General features: G+C 58.4%; 1 protein-coding gene across 1 annotated transcript; it reads right to left on the reverse strand.

Annotated features, from left to right (window-relative positions):
- Positions 1–299: 299 nt before the first annotated feature.
- SLC4A1 (solute carrier family 4 member 1 (Diego blood group)) lies at positions 300–12,359 on the reverse strand (the record flags this gene model as incomplete). The annotated part of the gene is made up of 21 exons (XM_079725490.1): positions 300–380; positions 1,076–1,252; positions 1,348–1,517; positions 2,555–2,808; positions 3,302–3,468; positions 3,967–4,056; positions 4,502–4,675; positions 5,681–5,875; positions 5,990–6,138; positions 6,314–6,520; positions 6,767–6,977; positions 7,480–7,676; positions 7,827–7,911; positions 8,067–8,190; positions 8,639–8,774; positions 8,883–9,063; positions 9,924–9,991; positions 10,977–11,091; positions 11,167–11,249; positions 11,527–11,652; positions 12,341–12,359. 21 exons carry the CDS (start codon positions 12,357–12,359, stop codon positions 300–302), a joined length of 3,009 nt encoding a protein of 1,002 aa, XP_079581616.1.
- Between the last annotated feature and the right edge of the window lie 988 nt (positions 12,360–13,347).

Genomic DNA, 13,347 nt, shown 5'->3' on the forward strand with positions numbered 1-13,347 from the left:
AGGGCTTGAATCTAAGTCTTCCAGGGCTGGACCCCCAGGTGGCAGTGTGGCCACAGGAGGGACTGCACAGCGAATCCCCTACTGTGGGCCCCACTGGCCTTTTCCATCCAGAAAAGCCAGTCTACCCTTCATACAAGGTTTCCTAGACACCTTTTCCTTCCCCCACCCGTGGCCCCAGGGCCTCGACTGCTGCCCCAGGAGGGACCTGGGAGTCCATAGGGTGCCCATGAACTTCTGCTTTTCCTGGGAGAGTGGGGAAGTCGAATGATGGAGGGGGCTCTGGGGCCTAGGCCCTCCCCTCACACAGGCATGGCCACCTCATCATATTCATCCTGACCATTCTCCTCATCGAAGTTCGGCTTGGAATTGTCAGCATCCAGCTGGTGGGGGGGGCAGGAAGGACATAGGGTGAGTGGCTGAGGGCCCAGGCGAGCCCTCCCCCCAGCGCTGAGGCACCTCCGGGGTCAGGAGAGCCTGTCTCTCTTTGAAGCTTGGACAAGTCTTGTCCTGTCCCTGCATCTCCTAGGGTTGGTCTAGATGAGAGGTTTCCTCAGGGTGGGGAGCCTGCAGGAATCTGGTGCCCTGGTAGGAGAGGGCCTCCCGAGGGCAGGCAGGAGACCCCTTCACCGGGGCAGCGCCACAGTGACCTGTGTCACATCGTGGAAAAATTCTACTGGAAGAGCCACTCTCCGGATGGTTTATAAGACCACAGGACTAGCCGCTCAGGGGTGGGGACCACCCACGTGGAACACACCTCAGTGAGCCTCTCAGTCCTCTCACCAACCCTGTCATTATTCCTCTCTTTACAGGTGAGGAAACCCGAGGCACAGAGAAACGAGGCCGCCAGCTCCAGGGCACACACTGGGGTGCGGCAGTGCCGGGATTTGGACGCAGGCCCCAACCTAGACCTTCATCACCAGGCTCTTCTGCCCTCCTTCGTTCCCAGACACACCTCTCACATTCTCTGAGCCCCACTGATGACCCCTCGCTGCCCTCTGCTCGGGAGTTGTGCCCTCTGGCCATAGGAAATGGGCGGGGGAGGGGCGCGGGCTGGGCGGTGGGAGAAGCAACTCACACACTGGAGCTCCAGGTTCTGGAAGATGAGTGGCAGCAGCAAGTGGCGTAGGGGCACCGTGAGGATGAGGACGAATGGCAGGGCCAGCGAGATGGTTTTGATGCTTCTCACCACCCACAGCACTACCAGGCAGATGATCTGAGTGCCCGTGAACAAGTGCATTCGCCAGGTTCTCACCTGCGGGCGGAGGCTGGGGTCATGGCCTGCCCTGCCCAGGCACCCAGCGACCCGCCCCCCCGCCCCTGACCTGGGCAGCCGGGAGGGCCCCGTACCTGCTTGGCGTAGGGCACATCCGGGTGGTACTTGCGCGGCTTGAACAGAAGCAAGATGCGGTCAAAAAGCTGGATGCCACTGAGGGATGTGACCCCCATGTAGAGGAAGATGCCAAACAGCACAGCCAAGGGGATGTGGGACAGGATGGGCCCCATGAGGATGGACAAGCCTGTGGGGAGAACCACGCCGTCTTAGCCCCAGCTGCCCCAGAGGATCGGCACAAGAAGAGGCTGGGGAATGAAGTCACAGGGACTATATGGAACTCTTTTTGTGGATCCTCTTTTTTTTTTTTTTTTTTCTGGCCGTGCCAGGAAACTTCTGGGATCTTATTTCCCCAACCAGGGATGGAGCCCGGGCCCACAGCAGTGCAAGCACCAAGTCTTAACCACTGGACCACCAGGGAATTCCCTGGATCCTCTTAGTAGATCTTACCCCCATTTTGCAGATGAGGAAGCAGACTCAGAGAGGTGAAGCAACTAACGTAAGGCCACACAGCTAGTAAGTGGCAGAGCAGGGAGTCAGACTCTTGCCTGCCTGACTTCAAAGCCTACTCCTCTAACCTAGGGAGTCACAGAGGGCAGAGAAGCCCACCTTTCCTCTTACCCTGGTCCAGAATGCCTCCACCTACCCAAATCCCAGCCCTCCTCCAGCTAGCATCAGCTTCGCCTCCTTTAGGAAACTTCCCTGGCCTCTCCATCAGCGACCATGGCACTGCCCTCACCAAGCCCAGCTGGACTCTCAGCTGCTCTGGAACTCAGATGAGTCTTCACCTCACACCCCCACCTAGGAGCACTGCCCTTTGTACGAGTCACAGAGCAGCTGAGCTAGAGAGAGCTCAGGCATCTAATGAACCCTCTAATGGTGCAGAGAGGGAAACTTGAGGTCCAGAGACAAGGTGGGATACCTAGTCAGCAGCGGGGCAGGGCTGGAACCCACAGCTCACTGAACTGTTGGGGAAGCTCAGAGTACAGGGTCTTGTCTAGAGAAGCTTCCAGTAATGGGGTGCCCCCCCATCCCCCTCAGATCCCATTTCAGTGCCTTGGGTATTTCCTCCAGAATTCCTTCATGTGAATAACTGACACTGGGGAGATGTGGGCAGTGGGTGTTTGGGGAGCCCTGGCTGCAGGGTGGGCAGGGCTGGAGGGGCACTGGATCCTGAGGGGCAGGGGCTGAGGGTGCTGGAAAGTGTGGCCAATCCTCACTCACCCACGAGCACAGAGACCAGGAGCCCGCTGATCCGCTGTTCCTTGACTTCCTGAATCTGGGCTGCAGCCCCTGGGGTGCTGGCCTTGCTCATGACCGTAAGGGCATTGGCGTGGGTGACAGAACGCACAGTGGTGGCACTGAGCCAGGGCAGCCCAAAGAGGGTGGCCAGCCCGCCCATGCCCATGACCAGCAGCAGGTCCAGGTGGAAGCCAGAGCCCTTGACCACCTTGCGCTCCGGTTTGCTGATGATCAGCCTGGGGGTGTGGAAGGTCAGGAGTAACCAGGGCTCTCCTTCACCCCAACCCCCTTTACCCTCTCTTTCCTGTCCTAGACTTGGCCCCTCTGTACTTTCGTTTATCCCTCTTTGCCCATCTCCCTTAGAGTTCCTTTCTCCCCTCCCCCCTGCACCATCTTGAGAATCGAGACTCTAAGAGCAGAAGTGTCTTCATCATCACCTAGAACACCCACCGGCAGATCTACACTGAAGCTAAAGAAGCATAAGCTTCAGGGAACCTCACGGGTACAGGCCCTTTCCAAGATCTAGCACCTAATTTTATAGTTCTCATTTTATATTCTTTTTATTCAAAAGGGCTCCCCAAAGAGTACCATGTCATGTCCCACAAAACCTGGACCTCCTGCCTGTCCATCATTCCTACTAGCGCTCAGTCCCCGGTGTCCTGCCTGCCTGGAACCTGTCCCTTTCTCTGCCTCGGACCCTCCCAGGCCCAGTGCCACCCTGGCTCTTACGTGGTGATCTGGGACTCAAGGAAAATGAGGATGAAGACCAGCAGGGCAGGCAGGACGGAGGCAAACATCATCCAGATGGGAAATGGCTTATATAAGCCCAGCGGGTGGATGAGCCAGCCTCGGGCCGAGGTGTTGGATACGGTGAGGCCTGTAGGTACACTGAGTTTCTGTGGGAGGGGGATGCTGGTGAGAACACCTGGGGGCAGGGGGATGGGGAAAGGTGGGGACAGGGAGAACCAGGGTCCTGGGCACTTGGGAACTTACTTATACTGAGCATCTACTTTGTACTCAGTCACTGCACTGAGCCCTTTACATACATTTTCTCATTCCCTACTTTATAGATGAGGAAACAGGATCAGGGAAGTTACGTAGCTGGCTCTGCATTGCACGGCTATTTGGTAGCAAAACTGAGATTCATACTCAGATCAACCCGGCTTCAAAGCGGATTCTTTCCTACTGCCCTGGATTAAGGAGTAAAAGGGGGCAAACTGACCCAGGCCCTTTCTTCAGCCAGAGGGGTCCTGAAGGGCTGTGGGAAGAACATGGGGCTGCTTGGAGAGACAGGACTGGGGAAGGGGTAGTTCTAGCTGGTTTCAGGTTTGGGAAGGCAGTTTGGGGGAGGGTGCACGCTGGGGGAATGAAATAAGGGTGGGGGAGAGGGTTACCTGGGTGTAGGTGTCCTGGATGAGGGCATCCACCATGACCATGATCAGGATAGAGATGGGAACCCCAAAGTCCCCAATGACTCGTCGCAGCTGAGGGCAGGTGAAGGGACCAATGGTCAGTGCCCAGTTGCTTCCCGCCTCTCACCTGCCATTTGCCCCCACTCCTGCCCCAACTTCACCAGGGGGTCCCACTCTCCCCAGGGGGAACATCTAATGCCCTGTCCTGCTTCTCAACATACCTGCCTCCTTTCTTGTTCACCTGGCCCAGCCCCACCCCCGGCCCCACAGCTTCTCCACTCCCTTCCAAGAACTGTCCTTGGTTCCCCACTGGGTTCTCAGCCTGGACGTGCCGAGAAAGGGAGATGCGCTTGTCTCAAGAGTAAAATCCTGCATGATGACGGGGGAGGGAGGCTTGGAATCGGAAATGGGAATCTAGGGTAAGAAAGGGAACTAATGGCACTGGGAAAGCTGAGGGGAGTGCTGGAGACTGGGATAGGGCAGTGTAGGCAAGGACAGGTTGGGGGGACGTGCTGACCTTGCCAGGGAAGTAGGAGCTGTTCTTGAACTTGCGCAGCATCATGGCGAACAAGAAGGTGCCAGCCATGAGCACAAGAGAGAGGAGGGCTGTGTTGGGCAGGGGGGCCTGAGGTTTGGGTATTCTTGTCACATTGTGGTCATAGTTCTCCAGCAGTGGGTGGTCCTGGAAGATCTGCAGCAGAAAACCAAGGCATCCTCTTCCCTCCCATCCATCCATCCTCCAGCCATCATGATACGTGCATCATGTATCATCTATCTATGCATCGTCCACCCATCCATTATCCATCTCTCTATTCAGCATCTCTCTCTCTATTCATCATCCATTCATCCATCCATTAGCCATCCATTCATCCATCCATCTGTCTATGCATCATCCATGCATCATGCATCTACCTATCTTCTTCCTCAGCTGACATAGTAACAGAGAGGCAATGGGATTCCACAGCTTGGTTTTCAGGACTGAGGACCAGGCTAGGCTTGGGCGGGGCAGGCCATGGAGGAAATGAGTGTGTGTGTGTGTGTGTGTGTGTGTGTGTGTGTGTGTGTGTGCACGCGCACACGAGCTTCCAGGGCCTGGGAGCCATGAGAAGGCTGGAGGGCAGGAAACAAATGCCAAGGAGGTTCCTAAAAAGACTTAGGCTCCAGAGACTTGGAAAACAGAGAAAGACCCACTGACCAACAGAATCAGGGGTGATGTACAGTATCCACCCTTCCTCCGTATAAAATGCAGACACAGAGGTAGGCATAGTTTAAGGTGACAGAGCTGAGGAGGCAGGGCATGCCCTCTGCAGGCCCTGCAGTTCCTAAGGGCAACTGCAGGAGAAGGAGTGGGGGACTTCAGAGTCTCCAGGACCCCTGCTACCCCGCCATGCCTGCAGTTTCCCGCATTCAGTCTCACACGTGCCCACTGGTTACTGCGTGTGGTTATACACACGGGCCTGTGCGGGCAGAGGGGAGCTCTCATGCACCGTCACCCCGCACAGCCATGGTGAGAATACCGGCCCACAGACAGGCGGCATCAACATGTATGTGGTCACAGTCCCATACCGTGAAAACACGGCCACATAAATGCTGTACAGACACATGTTCAATGACACCCGCAGTCACACAGCTTGTGCACAGTCACACACACACACATGCACGCACATGTGCCTCTTAACACTCCCACGGCCCTCACCTTGATCAGCTTGGAGAAGGTCTCATAGATGAAGATGAGGGAGATGAGGAAGGAGAAGATCTCCTGGGTGTAGCGGGAGATGAAGCGGACCAGGAAGCTGCCCTCGAAGGCCACCACCAGCACCACCAGCAGGATGAGCCAGAAGCCAATCCACACGCGGCCCACGATGTACTCCAGGCCGTTACTCTTGCAGAACTGTAGGGTGGTCAGAGGGAGCTGGGGTCAGATAAATGGTCCCAGGCCCCGTGCATTGAGCAGGTTGGGCCAGGGGCCAGTTACGGGGCGACAGTGGGGCCAGAACAGAGCTACCGAGAAGAAGGCTTCCTCAAACACGAGCAGGGGTCCTGAGAAGCCCACCACGAGCAGGGGCTGAGCCCCCAGCAGGGAGAAGAGGATGCCCTGTACTGCGGTGGAGATAAGCAGTTCCGACACACCCATCAGGTTATGGGTCTTTTCTCCTGTGGATGGAAGTGACAGTGCGATCAAGGTCAAGATCATTTCCAGAGGCCGATAAAGCATTTCATGGAAAAGGTGATGTAGGGGTCCAGAGTGTCAGATCGGGGCAAAGTCAGGGCTAATACAGAGGCCAGAGGGTCAGAGGTGAGGGTTAGTGGGACACACAGAGGCACTGACCCAGGAGGCCACCGAAGGTGATGGCGGGTGACAGGGCGGCAAAGTAGATGAAGATGATGGCAGACAGGACCTGGGGGTTCAATGCGTCTGTGATGTCACTCAAGTAGCGGGGGTAGCGGCGCCGGATGTCACGTACCATTCCCCCAAAGAGCCTGCCTGTCCGCTGCAGAGGGTCATCCTGGGTGTCCTCTAGACCCCCATTCAAATCTGTAGTGAAGGACAGGACCACCGTCACGGGGGGTGGAAGGGGGAAGTGTGGGGAAAAGGGAATCAAGAAGGGAATTGTCTGATGGGAATGGGGTGGTCCAGGAGGCTGGGAGGCATGAGGACAGGGAGAGGGGACATGGGAGATTTAATGGGAAGAGGGGAGGTAGGGGCTCACAGGGCTGTGCTGGGCTGTCTGAAGGTCTGGGGGCTCAGCAAGCCTAGGGCTGGGCAGGGCAGGGCAAGTACCTAGGCCCTTGAGGAAGCTGGGCTCTGGCTTGGCAGAGCTGGGCAGGTAGCGTCTTTTCAGCAGCTCTTTCTGCACGGGCACCAGACTGAGCAGGGCATCCTCAGAGGGCGTGTCCATGGGAGGCAACACCAGACTGCAGTCTAGGAAGCCCTCTAGGGAATGCACCAGCATCTCCTTGTTCTGGGCCAAGTATGCATCAGTGCGGAACACCTGGGAGCAGGAAGGAAGGTGAGAGCCACAAGGACCTGCTCAACAAAAGGATCCAAGAGGCCACAGCCAGGGCCTCTGGGGCCCGTCTCCCCCAGCTCCTGCTTGCTGGGAACTGCTTTTCCTTCCCCCCTGACCTTCCACCTTCTACTCTGAAAGGGCTTTGGGGAGGCAGACAGGGCCCTGAGTCGGGAAAGCAGAAAGAACTAAAGTGAACCAGGTGGCTTATAGCAAACCAGACGGAACGGGAGCAGATCAGGCCAGACCAGGCCAACCCTAACCAGACAGAACCAGAGCAGAGTGGGCCAGGCTAGACCAGGCCTGATCAGGCAGTGCTCGGCCAGACTACACGGGCCTGGACTCCCCCTGGCCAGACAGGACGGAAGCAGCTAGATCAGACTGAATGGGCCAAACTAGTGAAGTTAAAGTAACCGGGGCTGGGGACGAGGCCTCAGCTGCCACCCAGCCCCCTGGGCTCCCCCAGCCCTCGCCGGGCCCTCCTCACCCTCTCTGACATGAGGGTGGCAGCAGCCCGGCCCAGCTGGTTGTAGTCGATGTTGGGGGCCTCAGGTCCCAGCAACACAATGAGGAAGCGCACAGGGACTGCCGGCCCCTCTGGCTCCTGTGGCTTCTGCTCCATCTCCATAGGCTCCTTTAGTCGCACAAAGCCCAGCACTGGCCGCTCCAGGAACCTGGCACAGCCTGTTGGGGACAGATGAAGTGAAGTGGTCGGGCCAGGCCAAGGGGGGCGCGCTGCTGGGGTCCAGGGTTAGGGAGAGGCAGGCTGGGCCAGGGCAGGAGGCGGGAGCAGGGGACGTGCAGGGGTGAGGGATGGACGCTCTGCCCACTTACCCACCAGCACCAGGGTGGCCTCCCGGTCCTGGGGACTCTTTCCCAGCATTCCAGATGACGAGTGCCCTTCCGCGCTCCCCTCTGCCTGTCGGAAGGAGGGTGGTGAGGGGAGTCCTCCAGCCACTCTGGACCCTGGACACTGGAGTAGCCCACCCCGTCTGCCCTACCCATTCTCATTTCGAACCATGTTCAGGTTGGGAGCTTTCCGGGTCTCCTCACACATCCCTGGTACAGCCTCACCTGTTCACAGAAGAGCTCTGTCTCCAGCGAGGGATGCTGTGGGAGCAGAGGCTGTGAAGGGTCCCCAGAATGTGTCAGGACTGCAGGCTTCACACTCCCCAGGGCCTCCACATCTCTGGCGTGGCTGCAGGACGACACACAGGGGACATGGTCTGAGTAGGCTGCTCAGCCTGGGCTGTCAGCAGAGTGGAGACCGGTGGTGGGAGGGACATGGGACTTGCCAGTGACCAGACTAGAGAGGCCCAGGGCGGAAGGAGAATCAGCCTCCTCTGAAGGACACTGTGGATGGAAGTGGGTGGCCTCTGTCTGGAATGACTAGGTGGAGCCAGAAGAATGGATGGAGAGAGGGACCTTGAGAGTCCGCCCTCCTGGGGACCAGCGGCCCCCAACCCTGAGCGTGGAGACATGGTTACTGCTCGAGAGGTGCTGGAAGCACGAGACATTGTGGAAGAAAAGTGGGACCCAGCCTGGTAGGGAGGGACCATTTGGACCCGCAGGGAGAGCTTGGGGCAGGCGGGCCGGGGAGATGGGCCCTGTGGGTGTGGAATCCAGTGCCTGGCAGGGAGGGGCACCTGTGTTTGAGCAGCAGGACCCGGAACAGATTTTCTCGGTCCTCAGGCTGGATCTGCCACTCGAAGATAAACCTGTCCAGCAGCTGGCTGACCACCCCGGCCAGGGATTTCTCTGGCAGGTCCAGGAGGACAGTACCTGCAGGCAGGGGAGGGGTGAATGGGCTGGCTGGCCCTGGTCCTCCTCCTCCCTAGCAGCTTCACATGCAGGGGTCACACACAGAGGGGCACAGAGGGGCTCACTCACCCTTGGCAAAGGCTTTCTGCAGCTCCAAGAGGCTCCAGAAGGTGAGGTAAGACAGGTGTGGGCGGCCCCAGGTGCCGTCCTTCCCCAGGTTCTCCTCTAGCCGCACCCAGCGTGCTGTCTCCATCCATTGTAGCTCCTGGTTCTTTTCATCCATCACCAGTTCCCGCAGCTCCACGAGGACCTGCAGCCCCACAGGCCTGAATGAGTCCCTCGGGCCCCGGGCAGGGCTATGGGGAGGCTGGAAGCCCAGGGCACGGTGGGCACTTAGCAGGCTCTGAGAGATGTCTGTCCGAGGGCCAGGGGTCCTGGAGCACTCAGGGCAGAGCCTGAGCTCAGAAGGCACCGTCAGGAGCTACATCCTCAGGGTGTAGAGTGAGGTGTGACATGTGAGGAGATGATTGGGGGTCCCCCACCTCTGGCTCTGTTCCCCAACCTCCTGACCAGGCCCCTCACCCCATTTCAGAGGCATTTGAAGAAACTCTGGGCCAAAAGGGCTGCTAGAGTGGGCAGGAAAGGAAAGGAGAGGGAAGCCTTCGGGGTCACTGGGTCAGCCTCCTGCCTCCAAGATTGTCGTGTGGGCTCAGCATGCCCTTGGGGTTCCTTGGGGCCAGATGGCCAGTCCCAGGGATCTAGCTGAGGGCAGACCCGATTTTCTAACCAGCTAGACCATCTGGAGTCCAGCAAGGATGTGGGGGGCCTTGGGGGACCGGGCTGAGGAGAGCACGTATTTAATTCTGTGCTTCCCCAGGGAGTAACTGACAGCCCAGCCAGGGCCAACGGACCGGGTGGCTCAGACCTCCAGCTGTCAATTTATCTCTGTCCAGGGAGCTCCCCCATCAGTGGAAGGGGGCCCCGGGTCTCCCCCCTCACTGGGAGCTGTCCTTTCCCTATTTCCCAGGATGCCCATTCCTTCTCTCCCTGTCTGTGGGGTCTCCCCACTCTGAAGCTGTAGCTTTCCCTCTGCTGCTCTCCTCCCCTGGTAGAATGATGGATCCCAAGGGCAGCACAGGAAAGAGAATTGGGGGAGGCTGGGGTGCTCACCTCGAGGACGTCTGGGGGGCGGTGCGACGCGGTGTGGTAGTCTGTGGCTGTCGGCTCGGTGAGTTGAGCTGAAAATCAAGAGGCCGGTTTAGCACTGGCCCCAGAAAATTCCCGCAAGACTTTCCTCCACCACCCAGCATGAGCCTCGGACACCACACGGGATGATGCCGCTCTCCCTCTCCTTGCCCCTGGCTGGGACCCTGCCCCTGCTGCTCAGTGGGCTGTGGGCCCCCACACTTGTTCTTGGCCGCCCAGCCTGGCACTGTCACTCCCCATCTGAACGCTGTGGAGGACCCCTCAGAGGTGACGAGGAGAGTCATCTCCAAAGGGGTTGGGGGGTCCTGAGTGGCAATTCTCTTCGCTCTCCTTCTACCTTCTGGGACCAGATTCCCTTCTTTCTTCCCACCTGCCTCAACAATCCCACCAGCCAGTAGCTTCTTGCTGCCTCCAAGTGGAGCTTGGGTGCCCCGTGGGGTCTGCCCTTATATTATTGGCCCCTACACCCCCAGCCCTCATTTCCCAGAGGGGCCTCTTATCTCCAATACCAATTGCCAGCACTTAAGTCCTGTTGACAGTAAACAGGTCCCTTCCCCGGGCTCCCCACCCGAGACCTTGGGCAGGCCCAGGAAGGTTTCCTGATGTTTCTCCGCCCTGAGGGTCCCCACGGCCCCCCCATTTCTCAGGACTTCTGGACCCCCAAACAGAATGATGTTCCCAGAACAGGCCTAGTGCCTGGCCTGGAAGCTGGCATTGGATGGGCACGGGTGGCATGCGGGCTCATGCCCTCGTCCCCGACAGGCCTGGCTGCCCTCTTACAAATCTAAGGGGCACAGTGTTGGGTGACTGGTCCTGCCTCCAGCCCCCACCCCCAGTCCCCTCCTGTGATCATTTCAAACAAAACTCTGTTTATCCTTCAATCAGCCAGGATTGTGGGAGAACTGGCCCTGGGGCTGGGCCGGTGGGGAGCGCGGAGAAGGGGAGGACAAGTTCCCCACCTGTGTCTGATGGGGCTCAGCAGCTCATCCCAGCAGGACAGAGGGAGATGGGGCTCACCTTCTGCTTCCTCCACCTGGAGCGTGGGGAATCCAAGGTCTTCATATTCCTTCTGCTCTAGAAACTCCTCCAGCTTATCTTCATTCTCCTGTGAGAAGTTGCCATCAGGGCTGGGCTGTGGAGGGGGCTCCACAAACCTCCGTGAAGGTTGGAGTCCAGGGTTAGGAGCCCTATGCCACCCAAGACTCACCTGTGAATCCCCCATGGCGCTGTCCTGATTGTTCAATTGTCTGCAGCGATCTGAGCCCCCAGCATAACCCACACTGCAGGTCCCTGCAGGGGAAAGGCACAGGGCAGCCTGGGGTCTCCCATTCGTCCCCACAGGGGGCTGTATTTGAGCGAAGGGGGATCCCAGGTGTTGGGAGACAACGGGGTCAGAGGAAAGAAGTGTGAGTCGGGGGTTGGATTTGTAGGTCTGAGGGCAGGTGTGCAGGGGCCAGAGAGACAGGGCAGAGCAGGGAAGATGAAACTTAGCTGGCACCAGTTTGGGAGGATGGGAGGGGGGGGAGTTCTTCCAATCCGACTCCTTCCTCCATCCACCCGTCCTCACCTGGCTTCCTTTTCTGCCCGTCCCCAGGAATCACCAACTCCAGGAGCGTGAACTGTCCCTCCTTCAGGGAGCTTAGCTGAGAGTCTCCACAGAATACCCTCTTCTCCCAGAAATGGCTGCCTCCTCCTGGGCATGGGGCTGCAGTATCCTTAGGAGTGGCTCACAGGTCCTGGATGATATGGCCTTGCTTCTCTCCCCTTGAACTCCATCTTGAACTCCCTCTCTCTTGCTCTCTCACCACCTATTCCATTGGCCTCCTTACCAAGCCCTTTCCTGCCCCAGGGCCTTTGCACAGGTAGTTGGCCACATCCTGGATGCCCCTACTCCCACACTTCAGCCCTTCCCGCATCTCAGCTCATATGCTACCTCTTCAGAGTCCCTTCTTGACCACCCGAACAGTCACTAACCCAATCTGTCATTTTCTGGTTTCTTAATTCATTTGTGGATATAGGGTCTGAGGATGCCTCTAGAAAGGAAGCCACACGAGGGCTAAGATCCTGCGCGTCTCAATCCTCACTGGATCTCCCACTCCTAGCAGAGTGGTTGCCACATAGTAGGCGCTCAATAAATATGTGTTGAAAGAATGTAAGAATGGCTCCCCCTTGCAGGCTTGGGGCTCTGGGGCTGGGGAGCCAGGATGACTAGGAGCCAGCCAGGAGGCAGTGGAGCCCTGCGCCTCCGTTTTCTCAGTTGTGTCTCTAGTGGAGAGGAAGGATGCCCACCGCAGGAATGTGAGGACCAGCCCAAGGAGAGCACAGGGGTGCCCTGGCGTGGCTCCAGGCTGGGTGTGGAGGGACATCCTTCTCCACCTTACCCACAGCTGCAGAGCGCATTGTAGCAACAAGGCTTTGGGTCAGGTTGACAAACGTGCCCACTCTGTGCCTGGCAAGGAGCCTGGGAAACTGAGATGAACAAGAGACGGTTCTACTCTCCAGAAGCTCGCAACCTTGACTGGGGAGACAAGCTGGGAACACGTGACAGGCTAAGGCGTTCAGGAGAAAACACATGCCCCAGACAAACACAAGCAGTGAGCAGACCATGCTGGGTGCTGAGGATGCCTGTGGCAGGGGGAAGCAGCACTCGCGGTGGGGCCGCAGGCGGAGTGTCTCTGGCGGAGGGGACACTGGTGCTGGGTCCAGAAGCACCGGTGGGATGTGAAGGGCTGAGAGGTGGGGAGGGCTAGCCCGGGTGCCAGGAATGGTGGGCAAGATGCAGAGAGAGGACCATGCAAGACAGGGCTGGGCGCTGTGGGAGGGAACCGGGCAGGGAGCATATACGGAAAGAGCCATTCTGAGGAATGGATGGCCCTGAAGCCCTTAGAGATAGAGAGAGGGGTGTGAGTGAGCCCCTGACCTACACTGAGAAAGGCAGGGCTCCCTGCCTTGGGGGGTTGTAGGGCAAGTGACGGCCGTGGGGGGGGGCGGTTTCCAAAGCCTGAGGATGGGGTGTCCCTCCTGCAGGGGACTTGCCCTTTGAAGAGTCTGGTCATGCACCCTTTTTCTCTCCCTCTTCTGTCTCTCCGTGTCCCCGTCTCCCCAGGTTCCCCTGCCTTCCTCTTCTCCCATTTTGATTCTCTTTCTCCCTTCTCTGGCCTTGTTGCCTGAGGTGCTAAACATACGCCACGCCCCCCACCACGCCCTATGGGCTGGGACTGTGGTCTTAGTTTCCCATTTGAGAGGGGAGAGGGTCAGAAGGTCCCTTCGGAGCCCGAGAACCCGGACATCCAGGCTGCCTCTCTGCCACTGACTGGCAGCTCCCCGCCTCTCTCTAGGGCTCAGTCACCCCGTCTGTACAATGGGACGCCTTCCTACTGGGGTTCTG

The sequence above is a fragment of the Hyperoodon ampullatus genome, assembly GCF_949752795.1.
Source record: "Hyperoodon ampullatus genome assembly, chromosome: 19".
Lineage (NCBI taxonomy): Eukaryota > Metazoa > Chordata > Mammalia > Artiodactyla > Ziphiidae > Hyperoodon > Hyperoodon ampullatus.